Consider the following 21,689-nt stretch of genomic DNA (forward strand, 5'->3'; position numbering starts at 1 on the left):
TATATATATATATATAGATATATAGATATATATGTATATGAATATACTTTTGTTTTCATTTTTGTGTAATATGACATCAGTGATGTCTATCATATAGAACTAAAAATCTTGATTTCTCTCAAGAGTTTATATAGCCATTTATTTTATTTTTGTTTTGCGGTCTTGAGATGTGATGTGTAACGTCCATGTACAGTGGGGCCCAGAGGCTGCAGTAGGAAAGTTGTGTATTTTCCTCCCTCACATCTTCAGAGCTACAGTATGTTTTCTTGCCATTCTTTCCAGCTGCCAAAGTTGGCTCAGTTTTCTGCCTGTAGTGTTAGTATTTAGTTGCTCATCTATGTTGTTTTTTGAAGTGGTACTTTTTTTTTAAAATAAGTGTTTGGTTTACAGGTACATTTTAGTAACCAGGCTAGTGCAAATTGTTTTTATTTGTATGCCCGACATAAACCTCGCTAGATACATTATATGAAGAGCAACACTAGCATTGAGATTAGCTTGGAGACCTTCCAGTTTGGCTTTCTTTCTGTTTTTCTCCTGTGGAAGGTTGTCTGCAGTTTCTTCTTCTTTACTTTTAAACTGTTCAAAGTTGCCAAACTGGACCATGTGAATGTTTGCAATGTAAATTTGTCTTTTCACCCAAATTATAGTCCCTAAATTCAGAGTTTTTCTATTACATTTTTAAACAGGCGATGAACACCTGTGCAGAGTAACATAATGGGAGTCTGTAGTTGGATATTTTGTTATTTTTATTTATCCTGCTTCTTTCCATCAGGGTAGCAGTCAGACAAGCAAACCATAACAGCAATATTGCAATGCAAAGATATTTGTTGGGTTAATAGTCAAACATAGACATCATCAGGCACCGTAAAGTAATTATTATTTATTGCATATACTTTTTACCTTTTTGCAAGCTTTTATTCAGTCCTATCAACTCATGGTTACTCTGTGGCAAGTTTAGCTGTATATGTCCCTTTTTAGTTGTAGTAAAAATAATATATGCTCCTAAATCAAGTTAACGTGATTTTCAGACCACTTAAACCTGCTAGCAGTATTATCTCTTTATTTAAAGTCACTATCATTTTGTATTCAAACTCTGCCTAACCTGTTCTGACTCGAGAATGCCTTGTGTACGTTCTAGTAGCAGAAACGAAGCAGTTTTCTCTTGACTGAAGTCCATAATTGTGAATTGTAAAATGTTTAGCGGGGTATCGTCAGTTGATTGGATGCAGTAGTAGTGTTTACTTAATTTATCTATGCATTGTGCTATGAATAATTAGTTTGTTTCAGGGGTACATCATGTTTGTCGTGTCCGTTTATCTACTAATTCACCATTGTGTGTGTGTGTGTGTGTGTACAGACGGGATTCACGCCGATAACCCTTCATTAAGTTTTAAGTAATTCCGTTTCCAAGCTCCGCATCAGAGAAGACGTTCACTTCTGCGTTTCATGTAAATAATTAGCAAATAGCCTTTAACAAGTCTATAAACTGACCTCTTACACTTGTGAATCTGTGTTGATACAAAAGTTTTAATTTGATTCCTTGTCAAAAGGCAATAATTTGTAGATATGTACAGATATTTTGGGTTTTGCATTTTACCGGTTGACTTGGTGTTTGAAATTCATTTTTTTCCTCTTTGCAAAGTCATGCCCCCCCCCCCCCCCCCCCCCCCCCCCCCCCCCCCCCCCCCCCCCCCCCCCCCCCCCCCCCCATCACCCCCCTCAGGACACAGCTGAAACCACGCATGCCAGCTGTGTCAGTTTCTCAAGTGTACCACTGAAAACGGCTTTACCTGAAGACGTATTGAGATTACTCCGTGTTGCATTCGAAACTTGCAGCCATGTGTAAAAGACGCTCTTCTTTCTTTTCCTTGAAAAAGTCTTTTTACGTCATCTATATTTGTCTTGATGGTAAAAGGATGGCTGCTGCTCTAAGTATGTGGAGAGCTAGTTTGTCTCTTAATGCAATGTGCATAATGCAGTAGGTCCTCCAAGCTCTTCTAAGCAGTGCAGTGATATTTATTTCACCTGTGGTTTGTACAAAGACTCAGAAAAACTGTCAGAATGTAAAGGCCATTAAGTAGTAGAAGTAGGTTTTTCACCACCCTGTGAACTCTCGAAAATGTGATTTTATTGATATCTCTGGTATGAGACTTGTGTGTGCAAGGAAGCACTAAACAAATTTCTTTTATATTTTGTATTGTGTTTTGAAGTTTAAAGGGTGGGGGGGGGATTCTAGCAGTTGTGGTTTTGAAAAAGAACTAGAGTCCTTTGATGAAAACAAACACCTTTGTGAATAAAAACCTACAAAACTTAAAAATGTATATCCAGAAATATAGACAATCAAAAACTTCACTGAGACATGTTCAAGAAGCTATCTTTATTGTTTATAAGAATTGTACATAAACATTGAGGATTTTTTTTTTTTTTTTTTTCTTTTGTTAAACATTATTTTGTATTTTCTGTTGTACTTTAATACCTTGTGTACAGATCCAGAAATAAAGCTCTGGAAAAGGTTCGGAGATGATCGCATGTTCTTTGTCATCATACAGAAAACGTAAACAGATTTTACTGATTCATATGGAAAGATTGTGGTTTTAGTATCAAGTGAGTGTTAACATTACAAACTGAAAGAAAATACCAGCAAAGACTGAAAGCTACGACACGAGTAGCATTCATACAATATCATTGGTAAACTCCCATTTGGAGAATTACTAATGAATGTGTAATGATAAAAATACTGTTATGCTGTCCAATTTCTCAGTTCAAGGTCCACTTGCTTGTTTAGGAGCTTTCAAACGTAATACAGTCTTTATCAGCAGTTGCTCAGTTGTCGTGGAGACGTAGGTAGATGTTAAAATTTTCCGAACATCCCTCGGGTGTCTCGTCCATGTTTGCTTAAAAGTTGAGCTTGACAGCACACGTGCTGATGAAGGCTGTGTAATAACAGTTGAGAGACAGAACAAGCAAGTAGCTTGTTCTGTCGTGAAGTGTCAAACTCAACTTCAAGGCCAACGTGGACGAGAAGTGATAAGTGCTCGGAATCATGGGAATTTTGGAGCAACTTCAATTTAATATCCATAACTTCCAAAATCCCAGAATAATAAAACATCATGCTTACTAAAAGTAAATTCATTGTTCATTTTACACCATATACACACACGCACAGCAGACAGAGTGCTGCTCCTTTTAAAATCAGATCTACTTCAGGCTATATGAAAACTAAATTAGTAGCTCATTACCTTGATCTTCTAAGAGGAATGGTCAGAGTCAGAAAATCCTCAGCCAGAGTCACTTCTATACCACTGTCCTGTAGAGCATCTACTGCCTGTCTCTTCAGCTCTGATACATCGTCCTCGTCCCCCTCGTCCCCCTCCTTCTGCAGGGAGCAGGGTTTGTACCTCTGACTGAAGTGGTACAGCACCAGCCTCCGCGCACAGCAAGCCCGAGCCGCCGCCGCTGCCATTTCAGGCGTACTGTGTCCATGGTCCACTGCTTTCTCTCGGTGCTCGTTCCCAAGGGTGGCCTCGTGAACCAGAACGTCCGCTCCATTGCACAACCTCGCTGCTCCGTCCCCGACAACTGAGCTGCAGTCCCCGAAAATGCAGACCTTCCTCCCAGGAATGGCTTCTTCCAGCACCTCACTAGGCAGAATGACACGCCCGCTCTCCAGAGTTACAGACTCTCCAGCTTTCAGGCGCCCATAAAGGGCCCCTGGTTTCAGGCCTGGGAAGCACAAAATGAGAACAGTCAAAATAGTGCACAAGTTGCTGGAGGACACTTTTTTTCTGAAATACCTTATTATACGAGTGGCCTCTGTGTAAATCAGCCTAAATTTGTGTATGTTAGTGTCATATTCGTGCCAACAAATACAAGACCTATAAACAATTTTGCTAACAGAATAACAATTACAACAAAGAGTAAGTGAATAAATAAATACATGAAGTTTAACTACTAATTTCCATTCATTATATATATATATATATATATATATATATATATATATATATATATATTATTATACTTTTTAAAGCAGTAACTTGTTCTCTCTCTCTAATTTTTTATTAAGATATTTAGTTTTTTACTTTCATCTGCTGGAAAATTGTTTATTTTCAAAAATTCCACCATATCATGTCATCACAGATTTTTTAAACCACTTCTGACCTGCCTATTCACCATCACATCATATGCATTCCCTTTGTTCTCTTAATAAAATATGTTGTGCTGTGGTGGAATCACCAACAATATGTAACTGGTACTAGAAAATTAGGGATGTATCCTTATCCCTGTCTCTCTTCACATTTCTGCCTTTTATCATTACACCTGTCCAAATAAAGACATATAGAAATCTAAAAAGTACAAAGTGCATTTACCCAGTTCCTTCAGGAGTTCAGTCTTCAGCCTTCCCGGTCGGTCATGCTCCTGAACGCAAAAACCAAAGGATGGGATGCGGTGAAACAACCTGAAGGCCTTGACCACAAACTTCTTGTCTTGAAAGAGGGGGTAGCTGTCACTGGAGACATCCAGGAAGATCGTCCTGCCCGGCTGCTCCTGTGGGTGCAGAGGACCACGCTCCGCTGTCATCTGAAGAGACACAACACAAAACACAGAACACAAAACATTAAAGATTACATGCTCCTGTTCCCGGGTGGCGAACACTCACAACTCGAGGGCTGAGGAAATCATTTCATTAAACAAATGAATGATGGATGGATGAATGCCTGAGGGACTACAGGGAGAAGACTGATGGGGACAGCAGGGGAAACAGGCTGACTGTCAAATCAAAAAAATCTAACTATATCTATCTCGCCGGTATTGCACTATAAAAATAAAATATTTTAAAAATATATAATAATCATCATAATATATCAGATAATTAATTAATCTGATATTCGCAAAATGAAAATATATAATATTGGCATGGTTTGTCATCAGTCTAGCCCTACTGAAAGTGTAATATTTTTTTGCACTAAAAAGAGAGTGAAGGTGTAATTTATCAACACTAAAGATTAACACCAAAATCAGTCACATACTTCCAGGCTGAGCTGCCCCTCTTCTGGACTCTGGTTAGTTGTGGGCTCCAGCTCATGTACTACAGCAACATACATTATATACACGAGAAGAGAGCAGAGCACATTTCAATTAAGTACAACAACGCAACAAAGATAAGAATGATTAAAGTAACTTAGACTGGAAGCAGTTACTTCAGCAAATAAAGTAGGCTGAAAAGGGGGTTGTAGTTCATATAGTGACAACATTTTATATATAGTGTGCAGACATAGAAAATATATGAACTAACTATATACTATATGTTTTGTATGCACAACTAATTTTGCCTTTGTGGGAAGTTTTTGTCAAACACAATTCACATGCGGCAGCAGATTTGCAAGCTATCCTGAAGTTGGCAGTCATACTCACAATAATATCTAACAATTGTTTAGCTAGTGTTTCCCTGAGAACACAACTCATAGATCTGTGTTTTCCAGACTGCAGTGCTGTGGACACATTGGAGCTCAGGTTGTACATTTTGGACCTGCCTGCATAAGGGAACAGCAGTGGTGATCCTGTGAGGCCAAGTGTCACCCTTAGAAAGTGCCGGAGGCCCCGGGGCCCGTAGATGTCCACACAGTTAAAGTTCTGCTGGGGGTCGGGGTTGGTGTTGAGGCTCACAGTGCAAAGGAGACCAGGAAGACCAAACAGGTGATCTCCATGCAGGTGGGAGATAAAGACCTTGGTGATTCGCCCTGGGTAGAAAACATGACATACTAATTACACAATACATGTGCTATAATGGGAGTTAAACGTCAAGGTCAAGCCATGCCAACAGAAACTTCATAGAGATTTTCCCACACCGTTCAGTTTGCAATAACTGAATAAATTATCAGAGTTTAAAGGGACTTGTGGTTATGGAGATATAAAATGAATTATCCAAAAATTAAGTGGACTTTGGTTTAACTTCATATTGCACTTTAGGAGAGGTAAGAATTGACGTTACAGAGAAACCTCAGTAGCGTGGAAGGCACATTTAAATGTAAGTTTTTTTGAAGTTGGTTTTAAGACGTTGTTTTAGTTTCCAAGGAAAGGTTGAGTTAGCCCTGCAGTGTGACTCACCGGCTCTGAGTTGGCTCTTCATCAGTTGGGTCTGGGTTCCCTCCCCGCAGTCAAACAGCCAGCACTCCCCGTCCGTACGCAGCACCAGAGCCGAGGCGCCGCGGTGAGGAGACGGGTAGGCCGAGCCGGTCCCGAGGAAAGTCAGATCCATGGCCATCCTACAGAAGTTACGAAAACTGGTGAAAACTGTTCACAGCTGCAACCATAGACTGTGTACAAAAGGGAAGTGAGTCCCACGTTCACTGTCAACAGTCGCGCGGTGACGACGTAACACGAGCGACGCTGCTGCGTTCAGGTCACGTCGGACTTCATGTAAATCATGTGGTAGGTTCAATGAAATCCACGACACTTAACATAATACAATAAAAAGACTAGAAATGGATTAAAACAAGTAAAACACAGTATTGCTTGAATATTTAACGGCAATATTTGGACGATTAAAGACAACGTTTTTCATATATAAATCAGCAGCCAAAGAAGCCAGTATAAAACAGTTTTTATTCTGCACATAGGTATTAAGAGGCAGCACAAACATGCTGCTATCTGCGTACAAATGCTGAGGAAATATTACTGTATAACAAAAATAAACCTTAGAAACACAGACTTTAGCAATGACATATGTAGGACATTTTCCTTTTACACGAGCGAACCCATCTCCAAATTCAACAAGTAAAAAGACCATTACAGAAACAAATAAAAGTGGATAGACACGTGAGCCAACGCTTAAAGGGGTCACACTGTTTCTAAATAGTTTCGTTTTTATAAAACTATTTCATAATGTATGAGTAGACAACTTTTAACAATATATTACTTGTTTTCAACCTGAAGCTGCAGAGTCTATCAGAGAAAAAGCTGCACACTGAATACCACACAGTTACATCATTTTGTACTAAACAACTAGCAGTATTTCAATATTCATAGTGCTGTTGAGTTGTTTCCCAGCTCTGCCTGCAGCAGACTGTGAGGTCTACATTATGTAAGTGATTATGAACAGACACTGAACATTGTGCAGACACTTGCAGGTGGTTAAAAGGCCCTAATACAATATCCTGAGACTAAAATGTAAACAAAGGCCTAGTATATTTAAACATATTTAAAGACAATACTACAAATGAAATAGTAATTGGTAAATTTAATTTAACCATTTTTTTCAGCTTAAACACATTTAGGCTGTGAAGGTGTGTAAGTATATGGTCAGGGTTTCTCTATTCTCAAATTTTACACTAAACACAATTTCAGATCTTTAGCTTGTTCACTATAGAAGTCTGTCAGAGCACAAAGCAAAATATTAAGATCTTATAGACAACCTGGTTGACTGTCATTACTATGTCTCACTGAGATAAGTGCACTGCATGACATGTACATATAGATGTGAAATATTATGACAATATAATATTGTATATTATAGTTGTAAGATATCTTACTTTGAGAATTGCATGTCATGACCTTGAGGTAGATGTCATCTGCTGTAACTATGACTATTTAACTGTGTAGCTGATAGGAGATCACTGGATTTGAGTCAACTGTCAACATGTAAACCTGCCACATCAAAAAGAAATGTTCTAAAAATGTTTGTCAACAGAAAAATGTTTCTCTACTGCTTCTTCATCACAAATATATATATCCAGTAACAATCTATCGAATTATCTTGTAGGCACCACTGGCCTTTAGCATCAAGTAATATATTTTCACACATTGGTGAGAATTAAAAGATCAAAATGTCAAGATGTCAATTTCAAGATGTTTGTGAGTAGTGCTATTTGGTCACTAACTTTTTATGACAACAGTGTAAATTATGAGTAAATTGTACCACATATCTGAAACAACCTCCCAGAAAACTTTGCATTTCATTTAAAGACTTTTCCACTGCCTTTTATTAAATGGATCTAGGTATTTATTATTATCATGGACTGCACTGTAGCTGCACTGTAATTATCTTCTATTTTACAGAGCCCCTAACGGGACATTAGCCAAAAACAAACAAAAAACAACACATTTGTCTTGCCCACCAGAAAGTCTTTATACACACGTGAAAGTATGTAGTGCTCACCACAAAGTATCCGACAGGATAGTTTCTCATGAGGTGGGATGTATTTTTTAAATTTGTACATAAGACATAATTACTTGTATTTCTCATGTACAGCATTCTGAATTGCCTTATTAAAAGGTAGATTTCAAATAAACTTGGATTGTCTAAATTTCCATCTCTAAATAAAGGCAAAATAGATATACTACATGAGCAAAGCTTGTGTTAATCTGAGATATCGTGACTATGTTACTGTTTTTATTTGTTATTAATAGTAGATCAGAACATTCACTAGAATCCTAGCCTATTCAACATATTTAACAAGACAACTAATGAGTCCTGTTGAATATGTTCCAAGGAGCGAAACCCCACACACCAACCTGCCAACACACATGTATGTCACAACTTTATAAAATACTCTTTCAGCAGACAGTTTTAGTTTCTACAAAAGGACATGTTCAGAAAACAAAAAATAATAACAACTGAAACTGTAGTATCAAAGGGTTTCAATCAATTGATACTGCACATTGTTTCTTTAAATATTTAGGGTATAGTTTATATTAAATTTGATCACAATTAGGCAAACAGGCAATTTATAATAGGGATGGATTCTTCTTACTACAACTCAATAAAAGGAGTGTTGATGACTATATAGCACACGATCTAAATACAACCCACAAAAATAAAAATAAAATAAAATAAATTCATAGAAATAAAGAAAATGTGACAAAAGCATTCACACAAATGAAATGCTGGAGTGTACTTTCGTTTTGTGTTTTTAGATATAAATTTCCCATTATAAAATCTCATCATTATCTTTACGCACTCCAGTTACATTGTTTCCTCTCTTTCTCCCCTAGTTTGATCAAAAGGCTGGATTCTTTATAACTCAGCTCTACTACACCTTCTCTGATAACCAATGTATCCAATTGAAGCACGGGTTAAAAAGGAGTCTTTAAGCATATGTCGGGCATTGGTTGGAACAGTCAAACCACCAAAGGCCCACTTGATGTGGAAAAAGGCAATGTCCATACTGCATGTTAAAACCTGTGAATTAAGTTTGGCAATCTAGGTAGCTACATATAGTCAGATTAATAGTTAGTGAACTCAGGAGTGTACACAACAAATGGTATTTCCAAACAAAAGGGTTACTTATTCCCATGTGTTTTATGACTAAAACAGGTGGTAGGAATAACCATACAATAATGTTTTGGCTTTTTGTTATCATCCACTCTATCAGATTTCCACACTGCCTTTTTCCACCACCAGGTGGCCATCCAGGTGCTGTGCAGGTTTACGTGTGATGCATGGTTTAGTGCAAATAGCAGTAACATGGCGGCAGTAAGGGGCTTCTACTGCCTTTTTTCATAAGCAGATGTTTGCACTAATGCAACTATTGAGATTTCAGTGGAAAACAAAGCAAGAGTGACATGGGGCACAGTGCGGGTCTGTTCTACTTCTAGTCAGTCTTGGGGCTGAAGCTGACCCCTGGCCAGTCGTAGGTGTCTGGCAGGAAGGAGTCGTAGTGGGTGTTCCACACAGTAGAACGTACAAGGCCGTTCTTGTCCACTGGCTCAGGGTAGCGAAATGCCATGCCTTTAGCATAGACATACTCCACCACCTATGGCAAGAAAGAGAAAGTTTAGTATTGACTAATGCTGAGAGGCAGACACAAGTATTACTTTGAAAATCAGATGATGATAGAAGAGGCTCAATTTAGGGAAGAACAGTAAACATTTGAACTACCATTAATAGTTTATCAATAGCCAAACAGCTAAAGTTCAAAATTGTCATTTTCAGGAGACTTGCCTTGACCGCCATCTGAACAGAGACCTCTCTGATGTTGGAGAGAGGAGGATAAAGTCTGCCTTCTTGCAGCTCTTCATCTGTCAGCTGCTCTGCAAGCGTCTGGAACGAGTATAAAAATACTTTTAGGCTGAAGATGAATTTCTAGCATCCAAAAAACTGAGACCTAAAAAAATACAGCTATTGTTTGCCTACAGCATATTTCTGTTTTTAAATATAAATGTGATTTTGAATAAGACAAATTAAGAAAAGTGACAGAAATGACCAAAGTTATATTACCAACATGCAAATGTCAGTGACTTCTCCATGCAAAACATTTCTATCTTGAACAAAGTGTGCTGCACTGACTGCACTGATCAATGTAATCTAGTCAAAAGCAGCCCAGTGGAAGAGGAAAGAACACGAAGGAAGGAAGTAGGAGAGAAGAGGGAGACGTGCAAAGCAGGATCAGCCTTTTAAAAACTCCTTATCTATTAGCTGTTATCCCAGAGTCTAGGAAAAGACGGACCAGGAGACATCAAAGGGTTAAAGAGGTTTTAGGACCCAGCGTATACAGCGTATGCATACATGACAGAGTTAGCAAGAAAGGGCCGGATGACGTGAGAGCAGGGTAAAGGCGAACTTCAGACCTTGGCAGCCTCTAAGAATACTGTGTCACTTATGTGTCTCACTCCACTCAGGATCACAGCCAAGGCCACACCTGCAATGCACAAACAGCATGTGTTTTAAAAACAGACTGCATTTACTTCTTACATTTTTGTTTATCATCCGGTGATTTTTTTCCTCACATTATATAAACACTAGGTTTTGGTAACTTTTTAACACTGAAAATTATTGGCATTTTATATTTAATACATAATTCATACTCTCTTCTGGTCAGTTAATATAAATTATGCATATTTATTTTCTTTTCACCTGGGAAGATGTAAGCGTTGTTCCCTTGTCCAGGAGTGAAGACACGGCCATCACTCAGAGTTACTGGCCCAAATGGACTGCCACTGGCAAAAAGACATCTACCCTGTGGGACAAAGAAACAAAAGGGTGAAAGAGTGATGACGGGAAAAAATAAAGGACAATAACAGGAAGAGTAATTTTTACAACAAAATAACTCAGCTTAATTTCAAAGTTATTTAAAATGAAAGGAATGGAAAGCAGAAAGAACTGTGTACGTCAGTGAGTGTGTAGGCGTCCTCCGCTGTGCACTCTGCTTTGGTGGTTGGGTTACTCAGGGCAAAGATTATTGGTCGTTCATTCAGGGATCCCATGGCCCTGATGACATCATGGGTGAAAAGACGTCCAGCTCCTGCCACACCTGGAAGAAGGAAAGAGAAATGTTGGTCACCCTGTGCTTGTGAGTGATCCATCATTACTGCTCAAGCGAAGCCAGCAATTACACTGAGCCTTGACAGCATGATTTAAGACTATTTTGCAAAGCTGAGTGGATAAATAATAAATAACCTAAATAAAAAATATACTTTGTCATTTGACCTGATACAATCTCATGCTTGGATAAAATTAAATAAATCATGACGAGAGCATTACAAACAAGAGCATATTAATAAGTTTCTGAATGGCTCAAACTTAAAAATGCATATTCCAAACTGTAAATGAAAATGAGACTTCCTTACCAATGATAGCTGTAGGTTTGATGGTATTGACAGCATCTAGGAAGCTTTGTGCATTCCCTGGACTATCATGGACAAATGCTTCCTGGTTAGTGTCTATTTCCTGCGGTCTGCCCTGGAGTTACACACAGCACATTGTTGCCAACAGTATATTGAGAAAGAATATAGTAAAACCATTGTTCACCAATTATACAGTACATCAACAACAGTGAGCCTGACAGGAAGCCACACAGACATATAATGTATGTTCTAGTCATCAATGTCTTTGTCACACACACACCAACCTTTACTATTAAGCCATGTTTATCGAACATCCAGATCTTTTCTCTGGCTTCAGCTTGCGTCATCCCGCTTTCCATCATAGCCATGACAATCAGATTGGCAATACCAAGGGCAGCCTAGAGAGAAAATAACCTCAAACTAAACATTCAAAGTACTTACACAATATATCCATAATAAAATGTTAACCCTTAAAAGTTCTGGGCAATGTTGAGCACATTGGGGATTTTCTAAAAGATTTTAAGTAATGTTGGACTATCATTTCTTATTGGCATTACCAGCTCTGGTCAGTAGGGGACGGTATGGCTCTTACAAATGGGCCTATGTTATTATTTTGATATACAGTATGGGACTTTCACATTCCAGATTGGGGAGGAAAAAATTTCTAAACAAATAAATATAAAAAAAACCCACAAGAGAACTCAAATCGACTGATAAATGGATAAATATTATCTTACCTCTCCAGCTCCCAGGAAAAGCACCCGGTGTTCAGTGATAGGTTTGCCAATGGCTCTCTGAGCTGCTAACAGACCAGCAAGGGCTACAGATGCAGTGCCTGGAAACATGGAAAAGAACAACAGGAAACAATGACTTTTCTGCCCTAAAGAGAATAGATTAATCGTTTGTTTTAAGGTAGGCAGGTGGGATGGGCCTTTTTTTAAGTTATGATGTGTAGGTTCAGTCATCTTGGTTACAACATACCTCATGAATGCACTGTATTCCAGCTCCTAATTGTCAAATCACAGCTGTCATTGGTTCATTGAACTGACCACAGGTGAGTTTTCAAACTGCTCTACCCTGCTGCGGTACAGTGACTTAAAGCCCACAATATGTTTACTGTAATTGCTTATTTTATTAAAGCAAGTTTCAGGTTTCTGCAACTGTATTTTCATGTTGAAATAAAAATAAAACAACAGCTGGTTGGGAGGTAGAAAATACATTTTAGATGGCAAACAACAGAGATATAACATGCTTTTAAAAAGAGTCCCCCAACAATTACACAATTAAAAGGACAGGCATTATGTAGGGATGGGTGGAAACATGTAAAACCTCCAGAATGGTTCTTTAAGCAATGCCAACTGAACTGTACTAAACTTAATTCAATTGCTGATTTTAACTGGACAGATAAACTGGCATAATGACAAAGTACAACTTCAAATGCGGTTATATGCGAACCTTGGATATCATCGTTGAAGGTGCAGTACTTCTCCCTGTACTTCCTCAGGAAGCGGAAGGCGTTGTGGTTCCCAAAGTCTTCAAATTGGATCAGTGTGTCCTGCCCATATTTGTCCACCACAGCTTCCATGAACTCATCAATCAGATCATCGTAGGCTTGAGAGCGATCTCGCTTCTGGTACAGCCCCATGTACAGCGGATCTTTCAGGAGAGTCTGATTGGACAGCAAGGAAAACATACGATGAGGTTTTCCTACTTTCCCCAAAGCATTACACACATACAGAACACACAAATCAAAAAACATTGCCTTCCAACCTCATTGTCTGTGCCGACATCTATCACCACAGGCAGACATTTCTCAGGTCTAATGCCGGCACAGGCGGTGTACAGGCAAAGTTTTCCAACAGGGATGCCCATTCCATAAACACCCAGGTCCCCTAATCCTAAAATGCGCTCTCCATCGGTTACTACAACTGCCTACAGAAAGAGAGAGAGAGAGGTGGTGAAAAAGATTAACATTTACAAGCATACAACATTGAGCAATACTAAACTGGACATTAGCCAAGTGAATGTAGAAAATGTGGATGGTAATGGGTCAATTAACAAGACTTATCACTGACTGCGATATGTGATACAACTAGGAGTCTCTTTCACACTGTAATATAGATATTAGCCGAAATTTGTGTTTCTTTGATGAGGTTTTCAGGTACTCACTGAAACATTAGTCTCAGGCCAGTTGTCTAGGATGGAACGGATGTGTCCTTTGTCCAGAATGGAGATGAACAAGCCTCTGGTGAGAGAAACAAGATGATAGTGGACTACTTTAATAATAACTTTACTTAATTATGGCAAGATTATATCTACTACAAAATAGGGAGAGAAAAAATGGCTCTCTACTACAGTACCATCCTTAACATTGTTTTAGTCAAGGTATTGACACAAATCTAACACCCATTCACCATTATAAAAAAACATATTTTCAAAACAATGTTAAATGTGTATTACACAGGACTGCACTAAGGCAAATAACTCAACTTTATAATCACTTTATAAATAAAATCAGACAGTTAAAAATAACACAAAATAAAATGTCAACAGCTCCAGTCAAAGCCTGTGTTTTATCCAGAATAATCCTTTTGAATGACTGTTTCTGAATGAGACTGATTTTGTGGCCTATAGCAGGTAGCAATGTAGACTATAGATGTAAATGTTTTTTCTTCATTGTCTTAAATATTAATTCCTGAAAGTATGTCTGTCACCAAAGTAAATCCTATAGGACAATCTTTGTAGTTTATCCTTTTTTTCCTTTTAGTAGTTGATTCTTTATAGCTTTAGCATGCTTACTTGGGTCTTCTAAAGATGTGTCCATACTGTGTGCAGGCCAAGCCTACAGTGGGAGTGTAGACAACTGGCATCAGTTCTTCGATGTCTTCCATCAGCACCCTATAGAAAAGCCTCTCATTCCTTTCCTGGATGCCCATCAAGTACACGTACCTGTACGGAAAAGGAAGATAAATGAGTTAAACCGTATAGAGGGAGACATTTAAAATAAATAATTACAAATGCTTAAAAGCAAAACAGAGAAGATCATACTGTGGCTATTCTTTACAGTGCCTTAAGCTACATTTGTCCTTACTTCTGCAGGGGATCAGTAATCTTCTTGAGATTATTCTGGAAACGCATGGCCTGAATGTCCTGGGTCTCCACTTTGGGAGGCAACAGACCATGTATCCCCAAAATCTGTCGTTCCTGTAGAGAGAAGGCCATGCCCTGAGGGGAAACACACCAAAAAGAGAGGAGTGAGTCAAAGAGAATGTAGGTATCTACCCTTTGTCAACTAATCATTGTTGGAAAATGACTTGAAGTCAGTAACTTCAGTTACTCAAGAGTAAAACGGGCAGCATTGTTTTAAAATCATGTCATAGAGAGACACAGCTGCTATTCTATTTTTTCTAATTAAGACTCCTGTTAACTTCTGACATGACTTATGAGTGAAATGCAATCTTTGTTGGACAATGGCAAAAGAGCGGCCCCTCCACTGACAGTTGGTCTTACACATGTTAAATATATTGTTTATATAAATATATATTTCTTGTGGTATTATATATATATATATATATATATATATACACACACAGACTGTCTGATAAGGTAAACTAAATAAACATGATTTTATAGACATCACTTCAATAAGCAAACAGACATGTTTATTATTAAGTACACTCTCTGTTGAATGATGTTCTGCTACCAACCCTTGTAGCATTTAGGTTTCATATTTAAAATGTATCAATATCTCTCTAAATAAAAATATAATCACTGAACCAATTGTCAGAACCCCTGCTGCTGGAAATGTTCACATACTATAATGTTGTTTTGTCAACAGAGGGTGTATTGCGTTACCTATGAGTCTGGGTTGGCCTATTGACTCTTAACAGGATAAGGAGAGCTGAGTCAAAGGGGGGTGGAGACCAGATGAAAGTAATTTTGCAGTTGGTGAAAGGAAGCAAAAGAGGTAAGAGAGGGGAGTAGCCTCAAAGAAGCCAATGAAGAAGACTCTGGGTAGAAACTCCCCATGTATAAAAGATGGAGAGGAGGAGTCCAAAGAGTTCTCATGGTCCTGCCGGGCATGTGAGTGTGTATGTAGGTTTACATGACCATCTCTGAATGAAATACGGATGTAACATATGGAAGCCTTAATGGCTGGGGAAGAGCGATGAATGCTGGGGCCTACCCTGGCAAAATGCTGAGTCATGCTGATGGAGCATTTCACTTCACTCAGCTCTCAATTCCACTCAACATAATGCCTCTGATTTCTAGTTTGTTTTTCCTCTTTTTACATGGAATTGAAAGTTTAAACATTTCTTGGTGTGATTCTAACAGGTCTGACAAAAGTAGCCCAATCTGTAAAATGTAAAATAACACATATCCTGAAAACCTGATATATGTTTGTGTGTGTACTTCTTAAATATATATATTTCCTATGATTTGTTGACAGGAAACCACTGGTTTCTCATTGGTTAAAGAGATAGTTCAGAGATACAGTAGTTTGTGGGAATTTTACACTTTTTCCCACACTCCCAGAGATTAATAAATGCCACAGGACAGACTTGGTTTAGTTTGTGCTGTCAAATAGCAATATTAGGCTGTCTTGGCTTAATTCGGTCTAACCAAGTAAACTAACCTTTTTCCAAGCTTTGTCTGAGCTTTTTCAAAGTCACCGTCTCAGATATTGAAAACCCCTGGTTTAAGTTGTGTTTTTTGGTTCATCATTTATGTTAATGAAATTGCCTAAAAGAGATCCTCCATCCAGTTTCCAGGTATTTTACTTTTACATTTGTTTTGAAACTACATGTTGAAAGTTTGTATCATTAGGACTGCAACTATTAATAATATTAATTATTACTTTCATTGCAGATTAATGGGTTTATTAATTTCTTGATTAATTTCTTGATTAATTTCTTGATTAACTTTTGTAGTTGTTTGGTCTATAAATAAAATGTCAGAAAATGGTGAAAGACATTGGTCATTGTTTCCCAAAGCCCAAGATGATGTCCTTAAAATGTCCACAACCTAAAGATATTCAGTTTACTGTCATGGTGGAGTAAGGAAACCAGAAGATATTCAGATTTAAGACAATTTTGACAGTTCTTTCTTAAAGTTATGACGAATTAAGAGAGTCATGACGATGCAGTCTGCTGATGCAAGTCACAACTACTCTGGCAAAAATAGTCCTCCTATGAGTAACCACCATGTTGTGGTCTTGCATGCTGTAAGTGTTAGATTGCAACACACAATGAACTCAGTGAATTTTAATTCTAGAGGAAATTCAAGAGTTTCACTGCCTTTTATATTTCTACAGTAAATATAAAACCACAACCAGACAGCATTTTGTTTTTTATGTTTGTACATGTAGAACATTTTCCCACTTGAGCTGGTTTTGATCAACAAATGAGTTTCTGAACTAGACCCAAACAGATGGAACAAGAGGAATCAGGCTGGTAGTGCAATGTGAGCCATCAGCCAGATAGTCCGGGACCAGTTTACATGTAGGTTGGAATGTCTATATTTAGCACAACATGTGCAGAATATTCTAAGTTTAGCATAACCTGCACAGAGTGAGATCGTATCTCTTCAAGCAGCTACAGCCTCATGTTACATATTTGTTGCTTTAAGTAACACAAGAAAGGCACCAAACAATGTGATACTGATGTGTAAAGGGTATTGAAAATACGTTACAGAGCAACTTACACCAGCTGGGAAGAAATGTTATCACGATAAAAACATTTCATCTCATTCGATATAGATAATTATCACGATAAATGTCAAATCATTATTTCTTTCAAGTTTAAAAGCTGATTTTTGCTCCTGAGTGAAAATTGAATAAACCAGATGGTTAATTATGTGGTTTAACTTTTCTTTATGGTCAGAATGGGACGAACACTTGATGCAAACAGTTGGTCACTTAACAAATCTGACGTAGAGCATTCAAAAATATTATGATAAAATCTTTTTCTGCAAATAAGTTGTCTTTTTTCAGTCCCTTTTTCCTCAACAAAATAAATATTTTAATAGAAAGATGAAGTGCTAATTTGTTTGTGATTCAAATGAATTAAACCAAATATTTATTGACGATTTATTGTTATTGTTATTTATTATTTATTATATTGTTATTGAGGAAAGCTATATTGCGATAATTATCATTATCGTTTTATTGCCCAGCCCTACTATAGATGTTCGGCAAGGTAAGTTTATTTTAACATTTTAACCACAAGGCAGTTCAAAATGCTTTACATAAGGTGTAACACATGCATGACATGAGCGGTGACCTGGAGGCCAAAACAACAGACCAAGATCCCTCGTAAGAGACGCTGCCAAAGCTGTTAAATTTTATTTGGATCACCTCTCAACTCAAGAAAATAACAAAAAACTATGGACACAAACTTCAAGTGTTGGGCACTTGTGATCCATATACAGCACCCACTGCTGTATTTCCGCCGCCAGTGCTCCACTGTGGTAATGTTTACGTTTACCTTGTAGGGAATCCCTCACCTAACACAGCTCAGGCTTGTCTCCTCGTCAATTAGTCCGATAGCACAACAACCATCCAGCATTTTGGCAACGCAAAAGTAACAAACTCAAAGTAACAGTGTATCACTTGCTTCCTGGTTGGCATACAGCAGAAAATAACGTCTTTTTTGCCCTCCAAGGGAGAGTTTTCCTTGGAATGTGACGTCACGTGAAAACTATGAATTGCAACAATCCTGCTATGAAAAATTAGTTAATGCCTGAAAACCATGTCCTGAAGGTATCAATTTAAAGTGTTAGAAGCTAGGACAAGTCAGAGCCAAATGTTTTCCAGCAGTAGGTTTGTATTATTTTACTCTTCTGTTCTAGTTTTCAGTAATACCAATCGCCTGATGCGTGATGTAATGCCTGTTTCGTTACATGTGAATGCTGACAAATTCTACTTCTTGTAGAAATATTATACTTTGGGGATCAATTGAAATTTCTACCAGCCTGCAGAAACATACAGATATAGAAAAACACAGTCTAATAAAAGAAAACCTGTCAAACATGTCAGAACCTTCAAGTCAATTCCTGTCCATCACACTAAAACAGCTGCAGCTCTCTGCTATTTTTATCCACAGATAATAGAAATATTGACAACTGCTAGGAGACAGAGGAGTGACCCTGGTCAACAGGAGATGTTTTTTTTTAACATTTTATCTTTTGTATGTTACAGTTTTGATTCATAACACATTTCCTTGTTTGTTTTATCCATCGCAACTAAAGAACATTATAAAATTCTAACAAAAAAATTGTTTTCCACCCTGACACAAGAAAAGTTTATGCCAATTAGACTTCACAATATGTCATAATTGGTATGGCTCTACAAATGGACTGACAGGCTGCAAAACATGTTAATAAAGATTCGATGCGTTTAACCACTATCTCTTTTTAAAATGCTAACACAAATACAACAATCCACTCACTTTGTTGGTGCGAGGGTTGAGCATGAGGGGCTTGCCCTTCTCTTTGGTGTGTGCCCATCTGCAAACAGAGACACGGGGTCTCAGGGACCAGGTTGCTCTCAACTTGGACAACATGGTGGACAGTCACTGGTCTGAATGTCCACTGGTTTAAAGCTGCCGAGGAAGAAAAGAGAAACAAAGTTGACAGAAAACCCGTTGTTTTCTGGAGACATGACTATTTATTTCCAATTTCATCTCCTGTGGGAGAATCACAAATGATTGTGGACAAAACAAGGCATTTGAGGACACTATCTTGACCTCTGGGAATCATTTTTTGACATTTTTCACCATTTTATAGACAAAATAAATCAATCAATTAATCGAGAAAATATTCTACAAATGAATCGACAAAGAAAATAATCTTTAGTTGCAGCCTTAGCTCTAAATCAACTTTCGGAAACATTTTTTCCATGTCTACTCATTCTGCAGCATGCAGGGTTTTTTTGCGTCTCTCTCCTCTGCTCTCTGTCAGGTGTGTCTGTTTGACCGAGGAAGGGGCTAAGCTACACAAACACCATTGTTGTGCAAAGATGCGGGTGTGTTTATTTGTGCTTTAGAATGTAACCACCCTGAAACAATCACAAACTAACTTTTTATTTCTCAGATTCTCTGCTTTGTTCTCGCTAAGGTTTTCCCCATTCACTCTTGAGCTGGCTCCCCCACCGCTGCTCTCTCTCTCTCTGCATGGGGCCAACTTTGAATCATGTGTTTACAAACAGCAACCCACAAATTCTACTCATTCTGCCTGTACTTCACAAAAAAAATAATATGAAGAATAACTTTACTCAAATTTAGGATTTTTTAGGACGGTGACGTCATAAATTATCGAAGCTTCATTTAGAATCTTCGATACAAGCTTTGAATGTAAAAAAAAAAAAAGTACAGCCTTTAAAAATACTGATGTTCAGTAGTTCATATAACCATGAACAAACCCTTACATTCCTTAGGCTGTTGCCTATTTTTAAGTCTATATTGTATCTAAAATAAATTACCAACATGTGCGATAACAACTTTGATTATACCAGTTTGTGGAAGTCATAACTGTAAAACTAATTTATTACCATTTCTTTCAGTATTACAACTATTCCTTAGTGTCAAGGGGTTGTCAAAAGTTATTGCTTTAAGATTAAGTTATTCTTGCTTCTGACAGCCAAGACCTGAAGTGCACCGCTACCACAACCTTTGAACATATGACAGAGAGCGTGCAGGTAGAAAAGCAGGTAGGCCAGCTTATCATATCATTTAGTTTGAATTACAGTCCGGCAACAACCACACACACTGAATTTTTTTATGTGTGTGTGTTTGTGTCAGAGCATTTGATTTATTGATTGCTGTTGGGATATAAAGAGGATTTCAAATATAACAAAAAAAAACCTTCTGAAATAAATTGCCTGCCCCGGCTTTAAGATATCAGTAGTGAAGACTGTCGGCCTTCTGACACACACTTAATCACAGAAACCCACAAATGCACTTGGTGTGTATGGACAGTCCCACACTCGGGGATTACAAATGCTGACAGCAGTGGCCAGTCATTAATCTGGATGTGGACAGAAGTGATTTAGTGCGTGATCTGAGAAACAAAGCTTTGAAAGATTGTCATAATCCTTTTTGCAATGAGCTCCACATGAACACAGAGAACAAGCTAAATCAGGGTGACATCAGCCCACAGATAGGAAAGACGGGAAGACGGACAGATAACATGTATCACAGCTTGGAAGCAAGACTATCTTGAGCGGCATGTGCAGAGCATACCTGAAGGAATAAATAATTTCTACTATTCCGACGGAGATAAAACACGCTCAAAAATAAATACACAAAATAGTATCAGAACTTGCTAGAATGATGCCACACCAACAACCATTACTGCATATTCACTTTACATAAGGGCCCCTACCCTTCTTTCAGCTGCTGTTGGTGGCCTGGAATAGTATTGTGAGAGCTATGTCATGCATGTGACCTGTGATTCGCTGCTATATTGTGTCGTGCTGTGTTGTGGTGGGTGCAGAAATAGTTAAAGCTACTCTGATATATCTTTGTAAGTTGTAGACAATTAAGAGCAGCTTTGCCTTCCCTCACGATAATTATTGTTGTTATTATTTGTAGCAAAAGGTCATCCCTCAGACTATGAAACCACAAAGTAAATGCTGCCTTCCCACCAAACCTGCAGAGCCAACGGACTGAAAGAAAAACTTTCAACTGCCACATATGACACAGTTATAATACTTTCTAGTGCTTTAATTGTTAATGTCAATAATGGCAAATTGCTCAAGCGTCACCATGTTACAAAAAGAGCAAAGCAGACCCCAAAGGAGTAACCAAAATCATCTGTCAACTCAACTTTTGTACTCACTTATGTTTTTATCTTCTTCTTTTTTTATCCAGCTTAAATTCCTTTTGGCCTTCCTTAATGTCAAGGCCTGACCCAGAGGAAATGCAACTGGACCTGTAAGCAAGTTATGTGGAGAACAGCAAAGTCGGCATTATTGCATGCCATTTCTATTTTAGTTCCCTGTAGTTTAGGACTCCAGTCAAGCAGATCTCTAAAATAAGTATTGCTTTGAAATACAAGATACATGAGGAAACACAATACAGTCAACTGCAGTCAGGTGTTTTCCAAAAAGATTATCTATGTAAATT

At 38.0% G+C, this 21,689-nt stretch overlaps 2 protein-coding genes across 4 annotated transcripts in view; both read right to left on the minus strand.

The window, feature by feature from the left end:
* Positions 1 to 2,362: 2,362 nt before the first annotated feature.
* elac1 (elaC ribonuclease Z 1) lies at positions 2,363 to 6,393 on the minus strand. Its single transcript, XM_046035778.1, has 5 exons — positions 6,109 to 6,393; positions 5,535 to 5,741; positions 5,031 to 5,089; positions 4,371 to 4,581; positions 2,363 to 3,723 (listed from the first exon to the last, which is right to left on the minus strand). The coding sequence occupies exons 1-5, from the start codon at positions 6,263 to 6,265 to the stop codon at positions 3,236 to 3,238; spliced, it is 1,122 nt and encodes a 373-aa protein (XP_045891734.1). The 5' UTR covers positions 6,266 to 6,393; the 3' UTR covers positions 2,363 to 3,235.
* A 1,571-nt stretch (positions 6,394 to 7,964) lies between these two features.
* Positions 7,965 to 21,689, minus strand: part of me2 (malic enzyme 2, NAD(+)-dependent, mitochondrial) — a 16,945-nt gene continuing 3,220 nt past the window's right edge. For 2 of the 3 annotated variants that reach the window (XM_046035332.1, XM_046035331.1), the window contains 14 exons: positions 19,014 to 19,166; positions 14,657 to 14,790; positions 14,365 to 14,514; positions 13,735 to 13,810; positions 13,336 to 13,497; positions 13,021 to 13,234; positions 12,303 to 12,400; positions 11,850 to 11,963; positions 11,569 to 11,680; positions 11,110 to 11,252; positions 10,856 to 10,958; positions 10,570 to 10,640; positions 9,944 to 10,042; positions 7,965 to 9,755 (listed from right to left, as the gene is read on the minus strand). In XM_046035332.1, the coding sequence (XP_045891288.1) occupies positions 9,594 to 9,755; positions 9,944 to 10,042; positions 10,570 to 10,640; positions 10,856 to 10,958; positions 11,110 to 11,252; positions 11,569 to 11,680; positions 11,850 to 11,963; positions 12,303 to 12,400; positions 13,021 to 13,234; positions 13,336 to 13,497; positions 13,735 to 13,810; positions 14,365 to 14,514; positions 14,657 to 14,790; positions 19,014 to 19,127 (1,752 nt within the window). In that variant the 5' untranslated portion in view covers positions 19,128 to 19,166 and the 3' untranslated portion in view covers positions 7,965 to 9,593. Of the gene's footprint in view, positions 9,756 to 9,943; positions 10,043 to 10,569; positions 10,641 to 10,855; positions 10,959 to 11,109; positions 11,253 to 11,568; positions 11,681 to 11,849; positions 11,964 to 12,302; positions 12,401 to 13,020; positions 13,235 to 13,335; positions 13,498 to 13,734; positions 13,811 to 14,364; positions 14,515 to 14,656; positions 14,791 to 19,013; positions 19,167 to 21,402; positions 21,499 to 21,689 lie in introns of those variants that run through there. The other variant, XM_046035333.1, reaches the window with a different exon arrangement.

The sequence above is a fragment of the Micropterus dolomieu genome, linkage group LG21 (genome assembly GCF_021292245.1).
Source record: "Micropterus dolomieu isolate WLL.071019.BEF.003 ecotype Adirondacks linkage group LG21, ASM2129224v1, whole genome shotgun sequence".
NCBI lineage: Eukaryota > Metazoa > Chordata > Actinopteri > Centrarchiformes > Centrarchidae > Micropterus > Micropterus dolomieu.